Source organism: Gobio gobio (genome assembly GCF_949357685.1).
Source record: "Gobio gobio genome assembly, chromosome: 18".
Lineage (NCBI taxonomy): Eukaryota > Metazoa > Chordata > Actinopteri > Cypriniformes > Gobionidae > Gobio > Gobio gobio.
In genome coordinates this window covers 29,162,970-29,185,037 of record NC_137111.1, presented here as the reverse complement: position 1 = coordinate 29,185,037, position 22,068 = coordinate 29,162,970, and the positions used below count along the sequence as shown (strand labels likewise).

The 22,068-nt window shown below is 37.1% G+C and overlaps 1 protein-coding gene across 1 annotated transcript in view; it reads right to left on the bottom strand.

The window, feature by feature from the left end:
* The window catches only part of rims1a (regulating synaptic membrane exocytosis 1a), a gene marked incomplete at its 5' end in the record, with an annotated part of 104,481 nt that overhangs the window by 5,407 nt on the left and 77,006 nt on the right, over positions 1–22,068 (bottom strand). The window contains 22 exon segments of the mRNA XM_079841970.1: positions 1,926–2,076; positions 4,117–4,337; positions 5,409–5,569; positions 6,058–6,167; positions 6,278–6,390; positions 6,971–7,002; positions 7,004–7,082; positions 8,391–8,456; positions 8,624–8,695; positions 9,886–9,963; positions 11,030–11,119; positions 11,393–11,491; positions 15,320–15,397; positions 16,025–16,087; positions 16,533–16,628; positions 16,706–16,877; positions 18,242–18,298; positions 19,626–19,779; positions 19,863–20,034; positions 21,114–21,244; positions 21,330–21,445; positions 21,564–21,610. Coding sequence (XP_079698096.1) covers positions 1,926–2,076; positions 4,117–4,337; positions 5,409–5,569; positions 6,058–6,167; positions 6,278–6,390; positions 6,971–7,002; positions 7,004–7,082; positions 8,391–8,456; positions 8,624–8,695; positions 9,886–9,963; positions 11,030–11,119; positions 11,393–11,491; positions 15,320–15,397; positions 16,025–16,087; positions 16,533–16,628; positions 16,706–16,877; positions 18,242–18,298; positions 19,626–19,779; positions 19,863–20,034; positions 21,114–21,244; positions 21,330–21,445; positions 21,564–21,610 — 2,358 coding nt within the window.

Below are 22,068 nucleotides of genomic sequence, written 5' to 3'. Positions count from 1 at the left end.
TTGAGAGTCCATTTATGTATAAGTGATGGGTTTTCAGCGAATGCATAAAAAAACCAGAGATAGGACATTTTAAGGAAGTGTGAGCTGGGGAGGAGGTCAACATTGGGTAAAATAGCAGAAAATAGGGTTACAGTATATACTCACCTAAAGGATTATTAGGAACACCATACTAATACTGTGTTTGACCCCCTTTCGCCTTCGGAACTGCCTTAATTCTACGTGGCATTGATTCAACAAGGTGCTGAAAGCATTCTTTAGAAATGTTGGCCCATATTGATAGGATAGCATCTTGCAGTTGATGGAGATTTGTGGGATGCACATCCAGGGCATGAAGCTCCCGTTCCACCACATCCCAAAGATGCTCCATTGGGTTGAGATCTGGTGACTGTGGGGGCCATTTTAGTACAGTGAACTCATTGTCATGTTCAAAAACCAATTTGAAATGATTCGAGCTTTGTGACATGGTGCATTATCCTGCTGGAAATAGCCATCAGAGGATGGGTACATGCATGGTTGTCATAAAGGGATGGACATGGTCAGAAACAATGCTCAGGTAGGCCGTGGCATTTAAACGATACCCAATTGGCACTAAGGGGCCTAAAGTGTGCCAAGAAAACATCCCCCACACCATTACACCACCACCACCAGCCTGCACAGTGGTAACAAGGCATGATGGATCCATGTTCTCATTCTGTATACGCCAAATTCGGACTCAACCATCTGAATGTCTCAACAGAAATCGAGACTCATCAGACCAGGCAACATTTTTCCAGTCTTCAACTGTCCAATTTTGGTGAGCTCGTGCAAATTGTAGCCTCTTTTTCCTATTTGTAGTGGAGATGAGTGGTACCCGGTGGGGTCTTCTGCTGTTGTAGCCCATCCGCCTCAAGGTTGTGCGTGTTGTGGCTTCACAAATGCTTTGCTGCATACCAGAGGTTATTTCAGTCAAAGTTGCTCTTTTATCAGCTTGAATCAGTCGGCCCATTCTCCTCTGACCTCTAGCATCAACAAGGCATTTTCGCCCACAGGACTGCCGCATACTGGATGTTTTTCCCTTTTCACACCATTCTTTGTAAACCCTAGAAATGGTTGTGCGTGAAAATCCCAGTAACTGAGCAGATTGTGAAATACTCAGACCGGCCCGTCTGGCACCAACAACCATGCCACGCTCAAAATTGCTTAAATCACCTTTCTTTCCCATTCTGACATTCAGTTTGGAGTTCAGGAGATTGTCTTGACCAGGACCACACCCCTAAATGCATTAAAGCAACTGCCATGTGATTGGTTGATTAGATGATTGCATTAATGAGAAATTGAACAGGTGTTCCTAATAATCCTTTAGGTGAGTGTACATTATACAGTAAGATTTTGAAATGTTTTTAAGTCTTTTATGCTCACCATATATTTGATCAATTATATAGTAAAACATTTAGATAGTAAAATAATGCAATTTTAAATTAACTTCTTATTATTATCAAAGTTGAAAACAGTTGTGCTGCTTAATAGTTTTGTGGAAAAATATTTGAAGTCGAAATATTTTGTAACATTATAAATGTGTTAACTGTCACTTTTGATCAATTTAATGCATCCTTGCTGTATAAATGTTATTAATTTATATTTTGAAAAAGCCTAAACTTTTGAATGGTAGTATGACACATTTCAATAAATCACGATCCATCACAATTTCAGTACTAAGTCTCATAAAAGTGTCTCTGACAACACTGAGTAAAGCAGGTTTATAGATGATGACCTTAGATCGAACTGTAGGAAATAAAATAAATTGACAGACAGATAAATAGATAGGTGCACAGACCTGAAGTACCAATGTGAAATCATGAAAAAAAATACCTGTGATAAAACAATATATGGTTTATAATGGCAATATTTTGTGTATACAAAGAAGAGGAGTCACACTGGATACTAACTTGCCCTCAGAGCTATAGCTGTTCATGCTGCCGTCAGTGGACTCTCGGCTGGCTTGGCGGGCCATGGTGTTACGAGGATACTCCACTGCCATTCCCGTCTCCTGACTGCGCTGGATCTGACTGGATCCCTTTGATTTCTTGTTGGCTGCCTCTGTGGATGGGAAAAAATAAATTGTATTATGAATTATTGCAGGTCTGATAAACACTCATTTTAAAAGGTGTAGTAGACATATTTGCTTTGATTTCTTCAAGGTTTTTTATTTGCGTGTGTGTGTGTGCCCAGGTGTTTTAGTTGGTATGCTATTCTTACAGCCGTCAATCAGAAGAAAATATTGCAGTCTAAAACAAAGCTTTTCGCCCCTGGTGAGAGTAACATCTCCTGCTGGATGTCACGGGGCAACATCCTTACTATTTATGGCCTTTTGATGGATTACAGATCCTTTGAAAAAGTCAACCACTGAGGTGGCTCACAGAGCCGCTGTCAAGCCGGTTGTTTGAGTTAAAAATGTAGCAGAGAGATTTATCTCTTCACTCATCGTGTTCACTTTCATCAAAACACAATCAAGGGCTTATTCTCACAAGACTTACAGAAGAAAGGTCCAGGGATTCTTATCAGCAGATCTCTGCATGACATTATTTTGGGAAAACGGACAAATACACTCAGAACAGAAATTATTTTAAGATGCCAATGCTAAATTGCAGCAATAATCTATAGAATAAAGTACATTTAGAGCGTGTGTTGAGGTTCTTCTAGTCTTTTGGACTTTCTAGAATTGTACCTAAAAAAAAAGCATCTTAAAGCAAGAGTGTCTAAACTACATGCTTAATGGCAGCCCACAAAATGTTTAAAAAAAACCAATCTGAATTTATTTTGTGAACACTGGGTGTCACTATCACATGCAGTCAATGTCACTGGCATCATTAGTCATTCTCCAATTTAAAAGATAAGTCATCAATAGCCTATATGATATTGAAAAAAATATTTAATTGATAATGGTTTGAAACAGTTAATAAGTATCCATTATAAAAAGGTACAAATTGATAACATCAGTTAATGCTTTTTTTTATTTTATTTTTATTTATACAGTGTATTAGATTTAGGATTTAGAAAGTGTTACCGTAATCGTATTTTTAGTTTTGGCTGTGGTTGTGAATGGATGAGGCTGGTGCAGTGGGCAGAGCGTGGAACAGCTGTTACGGAGCAGCGGAGCTCTTTAAAATGCTGATTTATCGCATCTTTGCAACTCTTTATGATTTATCATCTGATGGGCCTTTTAAGATATTATCCAGGCGTTTGGCAGAGAGCGGTGCCAAAAAAACTTCTTTTGCCATCCTTTTTGAATTTGTTTCTTTTTTCAGCAGTCCATTTATTAAACTATAAACAGACAGTGCTTAAAATATGGGATTTTAGAGGATATCAGATCCAACTTCAAAGGTATTTATCTACATTACATCTGATAGGAATCCAGGGTTGATCTGCACCTGGCAGAGTGAACTCTTGCCAATGCAAACATGCTGCCATTCATATTTCCAGCCCGAGGCTTCAGATCCCACACTTTTAAAAAGACTGAAGACGCGTTCTACTTTAAGAGGTGAAACAGGGTAGAGTGAGACCTGATACGTAGATCCCCCAGACAAGGATGACCCGGAGAAAGGGGAAATACAGATAAGAGATAGCCATCTAAGCAGGAAGACTGAGGAAAAGACATCCAGCGGTCTTGGCAAATGGATTTAACTGACGGAAAGAAATTGCTTCTTATAATATGCCAGTCTTCATTTTGGTAACAATTCCAAACTGCTTTTTGGTCCTGATGACACTAATGTCATTCTACTGAATATCTCCTCATTGTTACTCAAGATATAAAGCATTTCTGGCCATAATAAATGCTGTTTTTAGCTTTTACACCAGTAGAGGGCACCTCAGGCTACACTAACCGAGCATATGAAATATATCTGTGTCCTGTATCTCTTCTTTGGTGTTTAAAAGAGTATAAAAGTGACTTTACTAGACTGATATCCAAACAATTAGTTTAATTGGGACAAAAGGCCCTACTGTATATGGTAAATGAAGCAGCGTGTCTTAGATTTAAATACTTGTGAATTTATTAGGAGCAATACCGGATCTATGTGGCTATCCAAGAAATCTGCCATTGTTGCATAGAAAGTATATGAGTGGCTGGTAGTGTCTCACCTGTCTGACTGAGCTGAGAGGTGCTTCTGCTGCGGCGTGAGGGAATGCCCACGATGGCGACTACACGGGCGCTAAGGCTGGATCTGCGCTTTTTCCCTCCTCCTCCCAGTGTTCCCAGAGCGGTGTCTGACTGGCTGCCATCCGTACGCTCCAGAGTGTAGATTTCCCCACTAACACTCGTACTCTTCAACATGCTGTGGCTGGATGGATGAATATGACGGCTGGTGTAGGGAGAAAACATAGAAAAAGACTCTCAGTAACCCAAATGACAAATGGAAAATCTCTGAAGTCAATGGGACCCTCTGTGTTTGATTATTGAGTACGTTCTTTCGGCACCTCCCTCAACACGAGTTTACCGAAAATCATACAAATCTGAGAATGACACGATCATGGAAAAGACTGCTGTGAGGAAAACAGGGTTAGGGTTTTTTTTGATGCCATGTTGATATAAAAGAGTTTGATTTACACAATGAACAATACAATTCAAAAGTTTGAGGTCGATTTTTTTAAAGGTTTTTGCAATTCTCTTATGACCATGGCTGCATGTATTTGATTAAATAACTGTTTTCTATTTTAATATTTTAAAATGTTTATTCCTGTGATGGCAAAGCTGAGTTTTCAGCATCATTACTCCAGTCTTCAGTGTCACATGATCCTTCAGAAATCCTTCTAATATGCTGATTTGGTGCTCAAGAAACATTTCTTATTATTATCATCAATTATTATTATCAGCTGTGCTGCTTTATATCTTTGGAAATCATGATTTTTTTTCTTCCCAGGATTTTTTGATGAATAGAAAATTAAAAAGTTTTGGAACATTATAAATGTCTTTACTGTCACTTCTGATCAATTTAATGCATTCTTGACCCCAAACTTTTAAACAAAATGGTCTGATATTGTAATTGTACATTGTAGATATAATGTTTACAACGTAAAATGTATGGAAACTAAACAGGTTAACCATTGTAACATGTACATTAACTATTGACTGCTACACAAACATTTAATCAGTGCTCAACTTAAAGCTACAGGAGCAGAAATGACAGAGAGAAGGTTGAAGATTGTGACTTGTTTTGTCACAATTTAAAACATCTTGATTTAAAACATTTGAACAGATTTTACCCAATGTAAATTAAACACAAAGAAAATAAAAAAGTAAATAAATGACATTCCATTCACAAACTGATCTCTAACACAAAATCTGACATCACTAATGAGGTGTCAAAATATTACAAAAATTGTCAGACCTAATGCAACAGTCCCGTGTGATTTAACTACCCCATGCATCTCACCTAATGCGACCCCTGGGTCGTTCTGATTGAATGGACATGTAGCTGGTGCTACTGATCCGCGAGGCACTGCTGGCGCGAGAGATGGCTGACACGTCACTGACATCACTGTCTGAGGACTTATGGGACACATTGTCAGAGCTTCGTCGCTGCTCCTTATAAAGCTGGTAGAATAAAACGCACAAAGGAATGAAAGTGCATACTGTATAAATTCTGAACATTCTAGATTTTTCACAGTTTGAAAGAGTTGGAATGAGATTATACACTACTGTTCAAAAGTTTGGGGTCTGTATGAGATCCTTTTTCATACTTTTATTCAGCAAGAATGCATTAAATTAAACAAATTTGACAGTAAAGACATTTATAATGTTACAAAAGATTTATAATTCAAATAAATACTGCTCTTTTGAACTCTAAGACTGTTTGATGGTTTGAGGCAGGAAAAACTGTTTTCAACATTGATAATAAGAAATGTTTGCAAGTACTAAATCATCATATTAGAAAGATTTCTAAAAGATCATGTGACACTGAAGATTGGAGTAATGGCTGTTCTGGAGCAAATCTATTTTAATTATAAATTCAGCCCCAAACTTTTTAACAGTAGTGTATATGAAGATGAAATCCAATCCCGAGAGAGCAGACCGGCGCTCACCTCTCGTTTATTCTTGAGCGCCCTCTCCAGATCCTGGCTGGTACTGGAGGGAGCTGGTGTTCGGAAGGTGCGTACTTTCATTTGCCGTGTTCGCTCCTCTGAGGCAAGAGCTAATACATACAAAATAAACAATATGATGCTCTTATTTTCATATTTTGCATATTTATTCAACAAACATTTGGAAAGGTAACCAGTACAAGTCAGTGGACAGTGACTGTACCTTGCTCTACACTGCTGCTTTTAGCGGGAACTTGGGGAAGCTGTCTGACCTTTCGTGTCGAAGAAGAGTCCGCTGTTGATGAGGAGAATGTGGGGCGGGAGTGTGGTTGCACCCTTTTGGAGCAGAGAGAGAGAGAGAGAGAGAGAGAGAGAGAGAGAGAGAGAGAGAGAGAGAGAGAGAGAGAGAGAGAGAGAGAGAGAGAGAGAGAGAGAGAAAAGGGAGACAGAAACATTTGCTCATGATTTTATCAAGTACAAATGCCATACCGACAACCAGTGTGGATCAAAATGTAAGTCTGATAAACGCACAGCATCAAGAAGTACACATTTTCACGAACAGACTGTCATATCCTTACCGGACCACTGATAGTCTGCATGATAGGGTTATTATAGCTAAGAGCCATAAGGAAAGCAAAACAAGCACAAGAATGGATGGTGTGAAACCGATGAAAAAAAAAATAGCGGTAAACTGTGAAAGACGACATTGTTGTTATGATGCACATGGCAAGAAACAGAAAGCTGTGGGTAGGTGATGAGGACAGGTGGATATTCAGTATAAAAAGCAGCAACCACACAAAACATTTGAGAGAAAAGAGCAAAAGCAGCAGAGGTTATAGCAAAGACCAGGCTTTTTGTGTGAATGTAGGGTGGGTTGAGCACAGCAAGGCTTCTCAGCCCAGATCAGGGTCAGCACCTTTCCATTTGGGGTGAGCCTGTGGTTGAACCCCGCACGGGTCACCTTACCCAATGGAGGCAGCGATACCCTCTTCCTGCGTGAGCCCTTAAGAATGGAGGTTGGCCTAATGCTGCAAGCCAGCGAGAATAGCAACATACAAGACAGAATAATAAAGGAGAAATAAAATCAATGTGACAAATCATAGAAGAAAAATAAACAACCAAATGGAGATAAAGCCAACAAATTATTTGCAAAACAGAGAGAGAAATAAAGTGTGAATTTGTGAAAAAACAAACATGTTTGTGGATGAAGCCAGTGCAGCACTTCCCTGTAAAAGTTCAACAACCCACATAACAGCTAAATATTATACACAATATAATAGTCTGAATAACAGGGCCCAAATTTAACATTGGTGGGTGATTTGAGAAAATGTACTGGCCATGATTTTTTTTTTATAAAAATATATTTATTCTCTTTGTATATTTTATATTTTTGTCTTTAGAAACGAATTCATGAATTCAATTAAATATTTGTTTAACAGGAAGACAGATTATCTATGATTTGATTTACTCACATCAATTTTATGCCATTTACATTATTACTTTTAACATTTCAATTGAAACATTTTATTTTATTTACTAGGGGTGTAACAATATATCGCAATAGAAGAATGCAACAATATGTATCGTGGAAGGGAATAATGTTTTTGTACTACATTAAACTACTATATATAATGTTGAATATATTGTATAATAATGCAATGGGGAATATTTGTGGGTCCTGATAATGCCAAATGTCTTATGTTACCAGTAAATAGTGGCCTACATTATTTTAAATATATCTAGTTAGTGACAGAGTGCAAGCATATTCGTCTAAAATAATTCTGTATTTTCAGCTTCAGAATCATGAATATTTTCATTAGTCCAAGCATAGTCATTTCCACCCCCCAATGTAATGCCAAATTTAGCATTTTTAATCAACAGTAAATTTTTGTTAACCTTTTACCATATGTCTTGGAGTATTGCAATAATATCGTATAATGAGTTCAGTATAGTGATTTGTATCGAATCGTGACATGAGAGTATCGTTACACCCCTATTATTTACGCATTGTGAGAGAACTGGTGGGTAACCATTTTATTTACTCACCAAAGTACATTTTTCCTCACAGCTTTGGCAATATTTGAATTTTGGGCCCTGATATAAAATATAGAAGTGATCAGAAACAACTGAACAAAAAACATGTTTGTTGAAAAAATAAATCATCATTTAACAAAACCCACTGTACAAGTCCAATCTAGAAGCTTTATCCAGTGTGAAATAAATAAGTGTGGTTTGTGACTGTACTAAACAGGTACTGTACAGACATACAGAACTTACTGTACAATGAACAGGCAATGCAAATGTGACGTGACGTGACATGGTTTGATAAGTCTTACCGCTCGCTGTCAGATATTTTCTTGCCAAGTTTCTGACAGCTAGGCTTGTCCAGAGTTCTCGACTGCCTGCAACATGGAAATGATCGAGGCGAGACAGAAAACAAAAGAATGAGGAGTGGATTCACTCAGGACTGGACGGACAGTAAATGAAACTGCTGTCTAGTGAAATGGCACGATGGAGATGGACATGTTATTGGTATATGTGCTCTAGAGCTCTTCCTGTGGGTGTGTACCTCTGTGCGTCTGGCTTTGCACTGAGGTGGTGTACTGTCTCCTGAGCGGGGAACATAGCCTCCAAAACCCAGCTGATTCATAAGATCAGGTCAAACACATGTGAGGGGCATGGACACAGACACACAGACACACAATGACACAGTATGGACTGATGTTAATAAAAAAAATATTTCATTAGGGCTAAATCATGTCACTTTGGTTTAGTTACTATGCACAAAAGGAAATGATAGAATAAAATGTACAGTAATTGAAACATTTACACAAGACACACTGTGTATGATATGAAGCACAGACAACTGACTGTCAGGGGTCACATGTGACCTATGTGACTTTTATACCCAAAAAGTTAAAGCAAAACCTCTGAAATCACAATTTCAGATGAATGACACATGAAGTGCTCCCAAAACAAATTTGGACACTTACAATTTCTGAATAATCACAGAACTAGATGTAAAATACAAAACCAAAAATTGCTCTTTTATAATCTGAAAACTACACTGCGAAAAGTGTTTTCTTATTTAGTATTTGTTCTTGTTTTCTGGGGGAAAAAAATCTAAATGGCGTGAGTTTTTGCTTAAAACAAGCAAAAGGATCTGCCAATGGGGTAAGAAAATAATGAAGACAACATGATTTCAAAAAGTAACAAGATTTCTTACCTAAATGGCAGATCATTTAGCTTGTTTTAAACAAATCATTATTAATTTTTTTAGATATTTGGACTGGAAACTAGACAAAAATACTAAGAAAAGCATTTTTTGCAGTGTAACCAACTTATTTGTGTGAAATGTTTTGCCAGAAAAGTGTGCTTGTGTTATCTTTGGTTTAAAATAAAGTTGCAAAAGTAATTTGTGCATTTTATATGTCAACATACTTTTCAGGGCCACTGTAATGTATCTAAATGTATCGAAAACTGTAGATAACAAGGGAATAAATTATAGTCTGAGGAAAGAGTTTAGATAAAAAGGACTAAAATACAACCTCATAAAATCCAGAGTCAACGCAACACACTGCACATCACACCACAAAAGCCACATTTTTAAAGCTACTGAGCAGCTGAAAAACTACAAAACACACTGACGATCACATTATAGAGCACTAAAATCACGGGGCTGGGTAACAACAAGCTATAGGTCAGAAGCTACAGGAGGCTGGAGGGTTAGCTATACAGTACATCCACTATCTAGTCCCATGGCAGAGAGGGGACGGACAGGTTAGAAGAGCAGAGAGGTTTAGCAATAGGACTGGAGGACAGGAGGGATACCTGTCGTCTTCTGGGGAGGCATGCTGAATTAGGATCCTGGGGCTCGTGGGTCTGGTACGGGGCAGAGACTGGGTGCTCCTGCATGAGTGTGTGCGTGTGTGTTCCACAAACACCCAAAGAGTTCAAAGTGGAGATGGAAGAAACACGGGAGGTCAAAATAGAGACTGTGACAACGGTCATCTCAAACATACAAGAAGATGTACAGATTCAGGGGACTCATTTTTGACACTTCTCCAGCTACAGTGGTTACATAAATGCTCCCTATCCAAGACGCAAAACAGAGCCGTCAGGCCATAAGAGTCACGGGACACTACCAGAGCAGTGCAAAGTGGGTGACCCAACAGTGGTATGTTACTTTGACATTAACATAGACATACTGGGTCTTATTCACTAACAATCACACATAAGTGTTCTTATTTTACAGTACGTGCACAGAAAAAAACTCCCAAGCTCTCAAAAAGAAATAATTGTGAATCTAAATGAGTGAGTGTATGCTAGCAGTTAGTAATTCGCATACTTAGTATCAGCTTTCTACACAATTTCACTCCAACATTGATAAGAATTGTTTCTAGAGCAGCAAATCAGCATAGAATGATTTCTGAAGGATCATGTGACACTGAAGCCTGGAATAATGGCTGCTGAAAATTCAGCTAGGGCATCATAGGAATAAATTACATTTCAAAAGATATTAAAATAAAATAAAAAATAGTCAAAGAGAGTTTAAATTATAATAACATTTCAGTTTTACTGTATTTTTAATCAAACAAATGCATCATTTGGTGAGTATAAGAGACTTCTTACAAAAATATTAAACAATCTTACCGACCACTAACCTTTATATTTATAAACATTTTACTTAATAAATATCATGTTTCTAATGCAACAAGGATTTGTAGGTGTGGTTTTAGTTCATTAAAATTTTGATCCTAATTATAAAAAAAAATCAAATTATGATTTCTGTGTTTGCACGCAAGTTTTAAGTAAAACTATATGTGTGTGCACATTAGTGAATGAGACCCAGTGATTGTTGTGTTCAACGGGCATCGCAAAGGAACATTATAAGAGTGTCCTTTAATGTATGTGAATGATATTAATGACAAATTCAACAAAACTAGAATAATCCAATTCAAAATAAAGAGTGTACCTGTCTCGTTCAGGTGAATTGGAATTAGAACCTGGTCTCAGACAGTTGGTACTAGCACTTCTAACCCTGTCAAGAGAGGGCTGTAGATCACTAGGGTCACAACATGCCATCCAATGGAGAAAGGAGAAGGAAAAAAGAGGATAGGAAGATGACAAAGAACAAAAACATTAGGTCCAAAATAAAATGAAAAGCAAACCTGTAAGGGGAGGAATTCAAGAGAGCTGCTATAATGCGTTGTGTGAGATAATGGTTGAATTTTCTGATAATGTTTTGAATGAGAAGCTGCTGGCTCTTGGGGAGCTGTTGGATGTGTTTTTTTTTTTTATCTAGTGGGGTTGAGGGTTGACATTTTCGACCCCTTACCTAATGGTGATCTTGTCTGTGACTCTAAGAACTCGCCGTTGAGTGGCAGTGACTACAGAGAGCCGTGACTTTGACTTAAGGCATGCAGGAAGTGTTGAGCTGAACACAAACGAAAGTCAAACAAGTGCAAACAAAAGCAATCACAAGTTACAGAAAAAAACATAGTAAAGAACAAAACAAAACATTATAAAATAACATGACCAACTTTTCTGTGGATTACAGCAACAAAGAAATGCGTTCAGTTTAATACATTGGGCCCTATTTTAACGATCTGAGCGCATGGTCTGAAGAGCATGGTGCAGGTGCGATTAAAGGTCCCATGGCATGACATTTTAATTTTATGAGGTTTTTCAACATTAATATGAGTTCCCCTAGCCTGAATATTGTCCCCAAGTGGCTAGAAATTTTGATCGGTGTAAACCGAGTTCTGGCTGTCTTTCTTCTGCCTTTGAGAAAATGACAGCTCAGACGACCTGATCTTGAATTTTCCTGTTATTACGTCTACAGGAAAAAATTTCATGAGTGACAGTCCCTCCGACTAGAAATAAACTAATAACATGAAGTATATGCTAGTAACTACAACAGTTCACTGAACTGAGACATGCTGAGAGAACTGATGAGAAGCTAACTCAGGTCCATCCGTCTCTCTTGCAGGCTCGTGCCTCGTAGACCTCGTTAAACCACGCCCCCTCCGCTACAAGATCTAGTACTCATTTCAAATGCACGGATGTCAGCCAATCACAACAGTGGGTGTTTTTACTGAAGTCTCACAGCAGACACGCTCCTTGAAACAGGACATTCAGCCAGAGGGCAAACATCTGTATAGAAAAAATGCCTTTTATTTCTAAACTATGACATTTTACTATGTAAAAAGCATACTACAAAATAAGTACACCTCAGAATACATTATAAAATTAAATAAAATATCCATGCCATGGGATCTTTAAGGCATTAGGGCCGAATTCACTTTTGCTAGTTTAACAACAGAAAAAATGGTCGGTGCACTAGGCACATGGTCCAAAAGGGTTGTACCTAGTCTCTTAATACATCATGGGTGTGTTTTGGGAGTAACGTGCAGCTAACCAATCAGAGTCTCATCTCCCATTCCCTTTAAAAGCCAGTTGCGCTTGCACCATGGCAGATACGCTATTTACATGGAGGAAATTGCGAGTGGAAAGACTGAACGCTTCTCCGGAGAGGAATTCTTTTATTTGTATTATTTAAAAATGTTTGAGTGCTGCTGCGTGTCCCTGTGTGTGTGTAATAAACAGAGTGTATGCGCGTTGTGCACCTGCCTATATGCGCATATTACTAACGCGCCCTTTAAATAACACAAAAAATACTGCGCTATTGACTTTACACTAGATTTTTAATGGTCAATGGTGCAGTCGTTTTCAGTTGCCTCAAAATAGCAATGTGCCAACAATGCGCCTGAACACACCTCGTTTTCAGATCAGCACGCCCATGGGCGAACAGATGGGTGAAAGTGCATTTGCTATTTAAACAACATGGTGCTGGACGTGAAAATGATAACTAGCAAAAAACACTAGCAAAAACATTTTTACGTCGCATTGCGCCACTTGTATGATAGGGCCCTGTGTCCCAACGATGGGAATGCGGATGCTAACGGATATCTTTCTCCAGGAATTATGGACCTACTTGGTTTGGACCACAGTTTGTGATTGGAATGGGAGCGGAGGGGTGTGATTTTGAATGGAGTGAGGAGTTTTCACTCACTCCGAGAGCACTCTACTACCGCTCCATCACGAGTAGGCTACAATCCAACGGCCCATAATATAACTGCATTTTTATCCGGAACTCACACGTTAAACACATTTAGCAAGCTTGATTCAGAAGGAATGTAAAGGTTATGACGACGGCGATGAACATGAGCGGGATGTTTTTTTTGTACCTTCTACATACTGAATATGATTGGGTGAAAGCACATTTTAAACAGGTAGCACTTATTCACACATGCAATCGTTCTTTCTAATGCATTCAAACAAATGTAATCTTACGGTGCTTATCTGCTTACAGTTATTTCTCTGTATCTGGTTTTGAATGAGCAGAAATCTGTAATGTAGTGACCCGTAGATAAAATAACTCATGAAAACATACTATTTTCATCTTTCCAAACAAAATTTGCACTGCAAAAAGCAGCAATGATATTTAACTTTTAAGTCTGATAAAGTCTAATAAGCTTGGTATGTCATAGGAAAAAAATATTTGCAATAAACCATGTTGAAACTATCTCCTGTTGTTTATTGATTTTTTCATTTAATGAATGTTATAAACCGAACTTTTGTGATATTTCAGAGCTTACTTAAATACTTCTCGGAGCAAAGACGGAGCGGTGTGTTTCGGATATCATTGAACCCGGAGCGGAGCTGGAGCGGAGTGATTATTGAATTCTTAGAGTGTGGAGGGGAAATTGCTGCCGCTCACATACTCTGGTTTGGACAGACAAATTGCTTGTTGCTGGAAACATGTCCCATCACGCCAGGTTAGGACACAGCATAAGATGTTTACAGCTAACAGTGATTTACTGTCTAGCTCTTAAAATAAATTGTATATTTTAAAATGAACAATAAACATCCACAGAAACCAGAACACCACAGTTAGACAGAAAGCACTCACATTTACCTACCATCTTAACACTTAACAGTGGCAGATTCCCATTAGATTGTCTGTATTTCAATCTAGAATTAAATGACTACAATACTTGTCTATGTGTTTGCAGGTGTTTTTAAGAACCCTTGTGAAAAAAGTACACTTTAGCATACTTATAAAAAGAGACTTATAACTGTAAAAATATTCTTAAAAAATATATACTTAACTGCAAATTGAATGTAAAAATGAATGTTTTTGGACAAACTGTTGATTGCAGTTAAATGAAAATGTACACAACTGTTCAAAAGTTTTATATCCAAAAGATTATTTTAATGTTTTTAAAAGTCGTCTCTTTTGCTCACCAAGGCTGCATTTATTTGATCCAGTATGCAGCAAAAATATAACTCAATATTGTGAAATATTTGTACATTTTTAAAATAACTGTATTCTATTTGAATATATATTTAAAATGCAATTTATTCCTGTCAGCAAAGCTGAATTTTAAGCATCATTCTGCCAGTCTTCAGTGTCACATAATCCTTCAGAAATCATTCTAATATGCTGATTTGCTGATCAAGAAACATTTATTATTATTATCAATGTTGAAATCTAAAACTTTTGAACGGTAGAGTATTATAGTTTAAATTTATATTAAATGCAATTACCTTAGAGTACTTTTTTGACCTGTTTAAATAGGACTGAAGTTCATCTTTTTATGTAATATAATTACTTACATTGTTTTTTTAAATGTGGTTAAAGTGAGCAAGCATAATATTAACAAGCATTTATGCTAAACTAAAACTTAAAACTTTAAATATGTAATTTATTTTTAATTATGCTTGTATTTAAATTTGTAATTTAAATTAATATAATTTTTTTTAATTAAAAGTGTACTTAAGTGTGTTAAGAAACAGTCAAAAACGTGTACTCCATTTAAGTACATTGGCATTTTATTTCATTAAAAATAATTACTTGCAGATCATGTAATATTAAAGTATAAGATTTGAAGTACAGTACAAATGCGCATTCAATACAAATAAGTGCACTTTTTCACAAGAGCCAACAATATTACTTCTCTGCCTTTTAACACTAAATGTACAGCATTGTCATAAACATCCAGTTTAATGGTTTTGTTTAATGATAAAATACTGTGTCAAACTTTGACAATAATCAAACATATATGCACCAGCATACTGCATATTGCATTAGCTAATCCATAATAAGTAATAAGTGCTCCGGAGTTTGAGGTTCACAGATGCTATAAAATACTCATTAGTCAAAAAGGATGGCTCAAGAGTTCATTTTTGGCTGCCTTACCTGTAAATATCCTTATGAATTCCATTGACTAATAAAGGCATCTTAGGAGGCAGAGTGCTACTGTACTTGGATGAACTCCTGGCAATATTACATTGACATGCAAGCATGCAAAAGGGAAACAAAAGATGCATCAACATCACAGCTGTGGTTAGTCCACTTGAATAGCAAAAGAATGTCAAAAGTCACTCAAGCAAACATGCAGAGATCACTCCAGAGGCAACTCCCTCATTCTAGATCATCTTTTTTTACCCGCGCTCATAATTGAATCAAGGTCAGTGACAAGCGGAATAAAAATAAACGTGTCAAAATAACACTTGACCAGAATGAGATTGTTATTTTGAGAAAGAAAATGGTTGTCGTGACGAGGTATTCATCTTTTAGGCTGTATGCCAAAAGCAAGTGGAAAGTTCCGCTTGTAATGTTTCTTGTCAACTAGCTGCTCTGAATTATTAGAGTTGAGAGGCGAAGAGCTTGACAAGAAGCGTTCGAGGGAGAGAAACTGGCATCAACACTCAGAATTGTTTTAATTAAATGGAATCAACTTCAGGCTAGGCGAACGAAACAGATATGAGGAGTCTTTTCAAAATGAACATGATATTACGAGTGCTTATGACACCAAGATAGAAATATTGATTTACACAGTAATGTGAATACAACAATACTTTAATTCACAGATTGGTGGTTCAATTCTGGACTTTTCTTTACCTTTGGGTGTGCAGACACTCTGCGCTTCTACCCCGCATTGATCTGTGTATCAAGATGACCTCACTGCAATTAGCATGGAGATGGATGACACATAGGAAAATAAACAAAACAGACCAATAAAAAAGCAAACATAAAGGAAAAAACAGCCACCAGTAGGCGAGTTAGAAGAGGACGGGACACAACCTTTAAAGCCAGAACAATACACAATGGTTAGAAAAGATGTGTCTTTCTGTATGATCGTCTCTGTCCATACAAACCCTTCAACGGTGCTCAATCTTTTCAAAAACAAACCTTCCGTGAGTCATTCAGTCACATGTGTTTTGTCTCTAACCCACCTTCTCAATACGGTCCAAGACCTTAGCAAGTCTCAAAAACCTTATTTCTCTTCCCAAAAACTCATTTTAATGGCATTCCAGAAACAGCATTTTTGTGGAAGAAAATGAAGGCACATGGAAGTGATAGTTTTTTTAACACACACTTATAAACACTTGCTTGCATTTCAATTTACCTGTCGTCTGCGTAATCTCTCTCCTGCACACGGGCACGATCATGGTAGCGTGTTGGGGAACGGGATCGCCGGGTGTGCTGAACTTCATCCAGACTCCTTAGAGAGATGTGCCCGTTTTAAAGCAGGTTGCAACTATTTGCTACATGATAAATCCTAAATAGGTAGGGACATACCTCTGTGCGGGGACGTTGGGAGGACGGGACCGCCCCCTGCTTTCTTCGTCTCTGTGTGGAGACACGGACCGTGAGCGATACTGAGTTGGCCTCTGCTGATCAGGAACCTCTAAAGTCGTTGCTCGGTCTCTGTCTCTGTCCCTTTCTCTTTCTCTTGATCGGTTTTCTGTAGCTGTGATCACACAGACAAAAGTTTAATTTTGGAAAGCCTGTCTGGAAAATTCAGATGCATTGCTTATGCAGTTGTTGGCCTTGACAAACCACATTCCCATGTTAGAACCCATCCAAAAGTAAAAGCATTGGCATAATATGTTAGATCATATCTACACTAAAAAAAATTAAGCCTTTTTTTAAGATTTACACCTTTCATTAATAGTAAATATAATAATCCTTACATATTTTAATTGAATAATTCAAAAATCCTTAATCATTCAATTAAAATATGTATTTTTTAATTCAATTTGATTGGAATTTTACTGTTAATTGAAATGCGTAAATCCCAAAAAACAATTGAGTGTAACAAAACATGCCAGACAATTAAAATACCTTGTTCATTCTCCTTTTTTCATGACCAATGTGTGCTTTTGACAATTGTAATCACCATTTGAGCTCTACATTATATTTCAATTTATATATTTTTTCTATTTTTGGTTATTTAAAAATATAATAACACATTTTATGCTTACACCAAGTCTACAATTTTGGCTTAGTGACAAAACATTCATAAATAAATTAGCAAAGCAATCAACACTGAAAGCTAAATATATTATTTATTTAGTTTTATTGTATTTTATATATAATTTGTATTGTTAATTACAATGTACGTAATATAACTATTATATTATATCATATGATAGATCACATCATATTATATTATAATTTTAAAAAAATCCTAATTTTGAAGTCACAATTTAAAATTTTCAAAGGTAAGTACGACAACAACAAAAAATAATGAAAAAAAAGGATAACTACTGCCCTAAGACAACATCCACTATTCTCACAATTACATAGAAATATGCCTAATGGTTTGGAGAAAGAAGTCAAGGTATCTCACAAAGGCAGTGTTCCACAAAACTGTGTCATTTTCTAACTTCTACCATGCAGAGGAAAAATAAAAGGTTAAGCACCAGCGAGAGGAAGCAGTCCTCCCATTCCCAAATTCTCCTTCATCCCCTTCCCCATTGTGATCATGCATGTGTTAACTATTGTGCGTTATGCTGCAGGTCTACGCTACTATACTACAGAGAAAAGGACTGGAGACAGAACACTCCGGACAGTCAATGTCTATAAACGCAGTCTCCCAATATAGAAGAAGCACCACTTTTATGTTTTAAGCAATTTATAGTAACAACATTTTTATTTTATTAGTATGGGATGAATGAAAATTTCCAGATGTGCCTTGTCTCCAGCACAACAGCGGTGACTTCCAAAGGAAGGGAAGACCTGCTATTGGATGCTTCTCTCTTCTGGGGTACTATAATGCACAATTTACAGAGAAGTGCCAAGGTTGCCATTGCCTTGGCCCCTCCCACCCACCTGTGGTAACTACACCAATTGCATCATCATAATCAGTTTCTGTAATACGCTGCGAGCCTGCACAGACAGATACAGATATACACACAGGGATAGATGTACAGACAGACACGAGATAAAGACGTAAACGGATGCACACAAAGCATTGTTGAAATAAGCCACAGATAGGAAAGCAAAGGTATACAGAAATAGACTAGCATACTAAAATATGTCCTGTGGACATACTGTACTCATGGGCTACACACTCCTACACACTAACTCACAGGCAGCACGGTTCAAAATCATGAACGTACAGACAAAACAGACATGGAAAATTGAGAGACAATGCCAAACATATTAATGAGCCTGGATGAACTCCAGAACCTCGAGCTTAAAAATGTGTTGATGTTTAACTAATGTTTGATGGTTTTTCTTCAGCTATAGTATATATTGTTTTGTAATTGTGAAATTATGATAATTTCTCCGGTTTGACATATCTTATCTTAGAAAGTAAAGGCAAACTTGATCCATTTTAATCGAACTGCCCACATCCACTTCAGCTTTCAGTAATTCTGGGAAACACTGAGGGGGCGAATTCATTGAATGATTGTGGCACACAATTGAGCAGTATTTTATTATTTTAGTATATACCACTCACAATTTAGTATGTACACTACCGTTCAAAAGTTTGGGTTCAGTAAGATTTTTATTCAGCAAGCAACTTTCTATTAATCAAAGAGTCCTGAAAAAATGTATCACAGTTTCCACAAAAATTAAGCAGCACAACTGTTCTCAACATTGATAATAATAATAATAAATGCTTCTTGAGCAGCAAATAAGCATATTAGAATGATTTTTGAAAGATCATGTGACACTTAAGACTGGAGTAATGGATAATAAAAAAGAAAATAGTTATTTTAAAGAGTAATATTTCACAAAATTACTGTTTTTACTGTATTTTTGGTCAAATAAATGAGACTTCTTTCCAAAACATAAAAAAATCTCATTGACCCCAAACCTTTGAATAATACTGTACTGTATACATGCTGATGTAGCGCTGCCCCATGCATATTTAAATTTAAAAGTAAATGTAATTTGTTTTTGGGCAAACACGCCGGCTTTCTGTGCAAACGATGCTAATTACAGGGTCCAGTCACCTTTCAACTACTACCACCCACAGAAAACGTGTGGTACAATTGTTTATGCTCACTTCCTATCAAATTTATGATCACATGATGGAGAAGTATATTATAATTGGGTACATATCCAGTTATCTGGTCCTAAAACAGTGGCATGGTTGCAATTGAAATTATTCTTAGCAAATTCCTCCATGTGATAGAATAAGCATTTAAACACAAAGTGATATACTATGTTCATCACATCCCCACCAGCGTGGCCTTCTACTTACGCTGCAGCTTTTTGGTGGGTGTTTCTGTGTGGCCGTGTCTGCGGGGCAGGTATGGGGACGGGTGCGGCAGTGGGATGGAAGAGACGTCATGTGTCTGCAGCTTGTACCAGTGAGGCTTGTCATCCAGCAGGGCAGTCTCCAGCTCGATCAGGATCTAGGTTCACAGACAGTCAGGCGAAATACTGCGTACGAATGTTTTCAGAGAGCACTTCCATGTTGTGAATATATGCTTCGTACCTCTCCCAGAAAGTCACTCTCCTCCTCTTGTATTCTGGGTTGGTCCCACACAGTAATCTCCAGCATGTGCTCCCTGAAATCCCGGCGATGGACGTGTGAGTACACAAACGTCTGGTTCCACTTGGGTTCCAGACTTTTCTTCACTGTTTTCGTCCTTCTCTTGCTCTTATCACTACAGTAAAACAAATATACACATAAAACAATATAATGAAAACATTAAAACTAAATTACAACTGCTTGATGCATATATGAGCACTAATCAAAATCATAAATTCAGCGTTTTGATCTACAATATCATTCAAAAGATTGTGGTCGGTAAAAGTTTGTAATGTTTCTAAGGTTTTCTTAAGCTCACCAAGGTTGCATTTATTTGATCAAATACACAATAAAAATATTGTAAAATATTATTGTATTTTAAATTATTGTTGTGTTTTCTATTTGAATATATTTTAAAATGTGAATTATAAAGATGTCAAACCTAAATATGCTGATTTGCTGCTCAAGAAAATGTCTTACTATATTATCAATATAAACAGTTGTACTGCTTAATGTTTTTGTAGAAACCATGATACTACATGAATAGAAAGTTCAAAAGAACAGCATTTATCAAGTCTTTATACTGTACATCAATACAAAGTTCTGTCATGAAACTCTAGATGGCGCAGGCTGATAGGTCTTTAGCTCAATCTGCTTGCAATCACATAATTTTCTATAGGGCACAGCTGATTGGTTCCTGCTGTATCAGTAGCCAATGAGCTCGCGTGCTCAACATTCAAATACTTGGTTAGCATTTGCCTTAGCAGTGCAGTGCGCTGTCAGAAACCCCCCACCTTCCCCAGCTCCACCTGTATAGATCTGCTACCGGTAATTCATGTACACTATATTACACAGCAGCAGCATGTCTTACTTGCTCACAGCAGTGTGTTGTGTATGTATTGGCAGTGCCTTGCAGCAGCAATAAAAGCAGCAGCAGCATCGTAGCAGATCTATTCCATCAACACTGTCATACCCATTACCATGCCAAACACTCAGAGAGTTGTAATGGCAGAAATATAAATGTCTGTCCATTTTAATTAGGTTGATGCATCCTTGCTAAATAAAATTATTTAAAAAAATCTTACTGACCACAAACTTTTCAGTTGTCACAATAAAAATAAATCTCTGTAGTCATTACAATAACAAATTTCTTGATACCAAATTGACACCGCAAGAAAAATCTAATATGCTAATTAACAACGATCAAATGAATACCTTCTATCGGGCAGGAAATACATTTTGACATAGGGGTTTCTGGGTCGTCCATCCGATCTGGGCGGCAGGTCAATAGCCTGCAATACGTTCACTATCAGCTGATGGCCGACCTTATCATACCACATTTTCACCTGCAAGACAAACACATACACAGCTAATAAACAAAATGAAGCAAAACATGGTGAATTGCGCTTGCTTTCTTCAGTATTCACTGACCGACAGCTGTCCAGGCAGTAACTGAGGGGCATCTCTAAGACCACTTGGGCTAGATGGGGACAGGACAGATATAGAGGGTCTTTCCATCTTCTGTGATTCAAAAGAACTTGAACCTGCTGCAGAGTGACATGGAAAAAACATACAGATGATAACAGATGAAGATGTTTGTGTATATTTCAATATTTAAGAGTTCACATTTGATCAGATTCTTGATTCATTTGATTCAGTACGTACTAGATTCTAATGGAGGATGTGATGTTTCTGGTATTCGTGGTATATCACTGAAAGAAAGAGATCCCATATCCATACATTAGTTGTCAACATTAAAACAAGGCATACTACCATTTAAAAGTTTGGGTCAGTAAGATTTGTTCACCAAGGCTGCATTTATTTGATTAAAATACAGTAAAAAAGTGTTTATTAATGGTGCCTAAAGTGTTTACAATTTAAAATAACTTTTTAATATAAAATAATATTTTTGAATATATTTTAAAATGTAATGTATTTCCTTGAGGGAAAAGCTGAATTCAGCTGTCATTACTCCAGTCTTCAATGTCACGTGATTTGGTGCTCAAGAAACTTTTTTTTTTAATGTTGAAACAATAGAGCTGCTTCATAATTTATGTGAAAACCGTTATAATTGTATTTATGATTAATTAAAAGTTCATCATTTGTTGGACCCCATTGGCTTCCATAGTAGGGAAAATAAATACTATGGAAGTGAATGGGGTCCATCAAC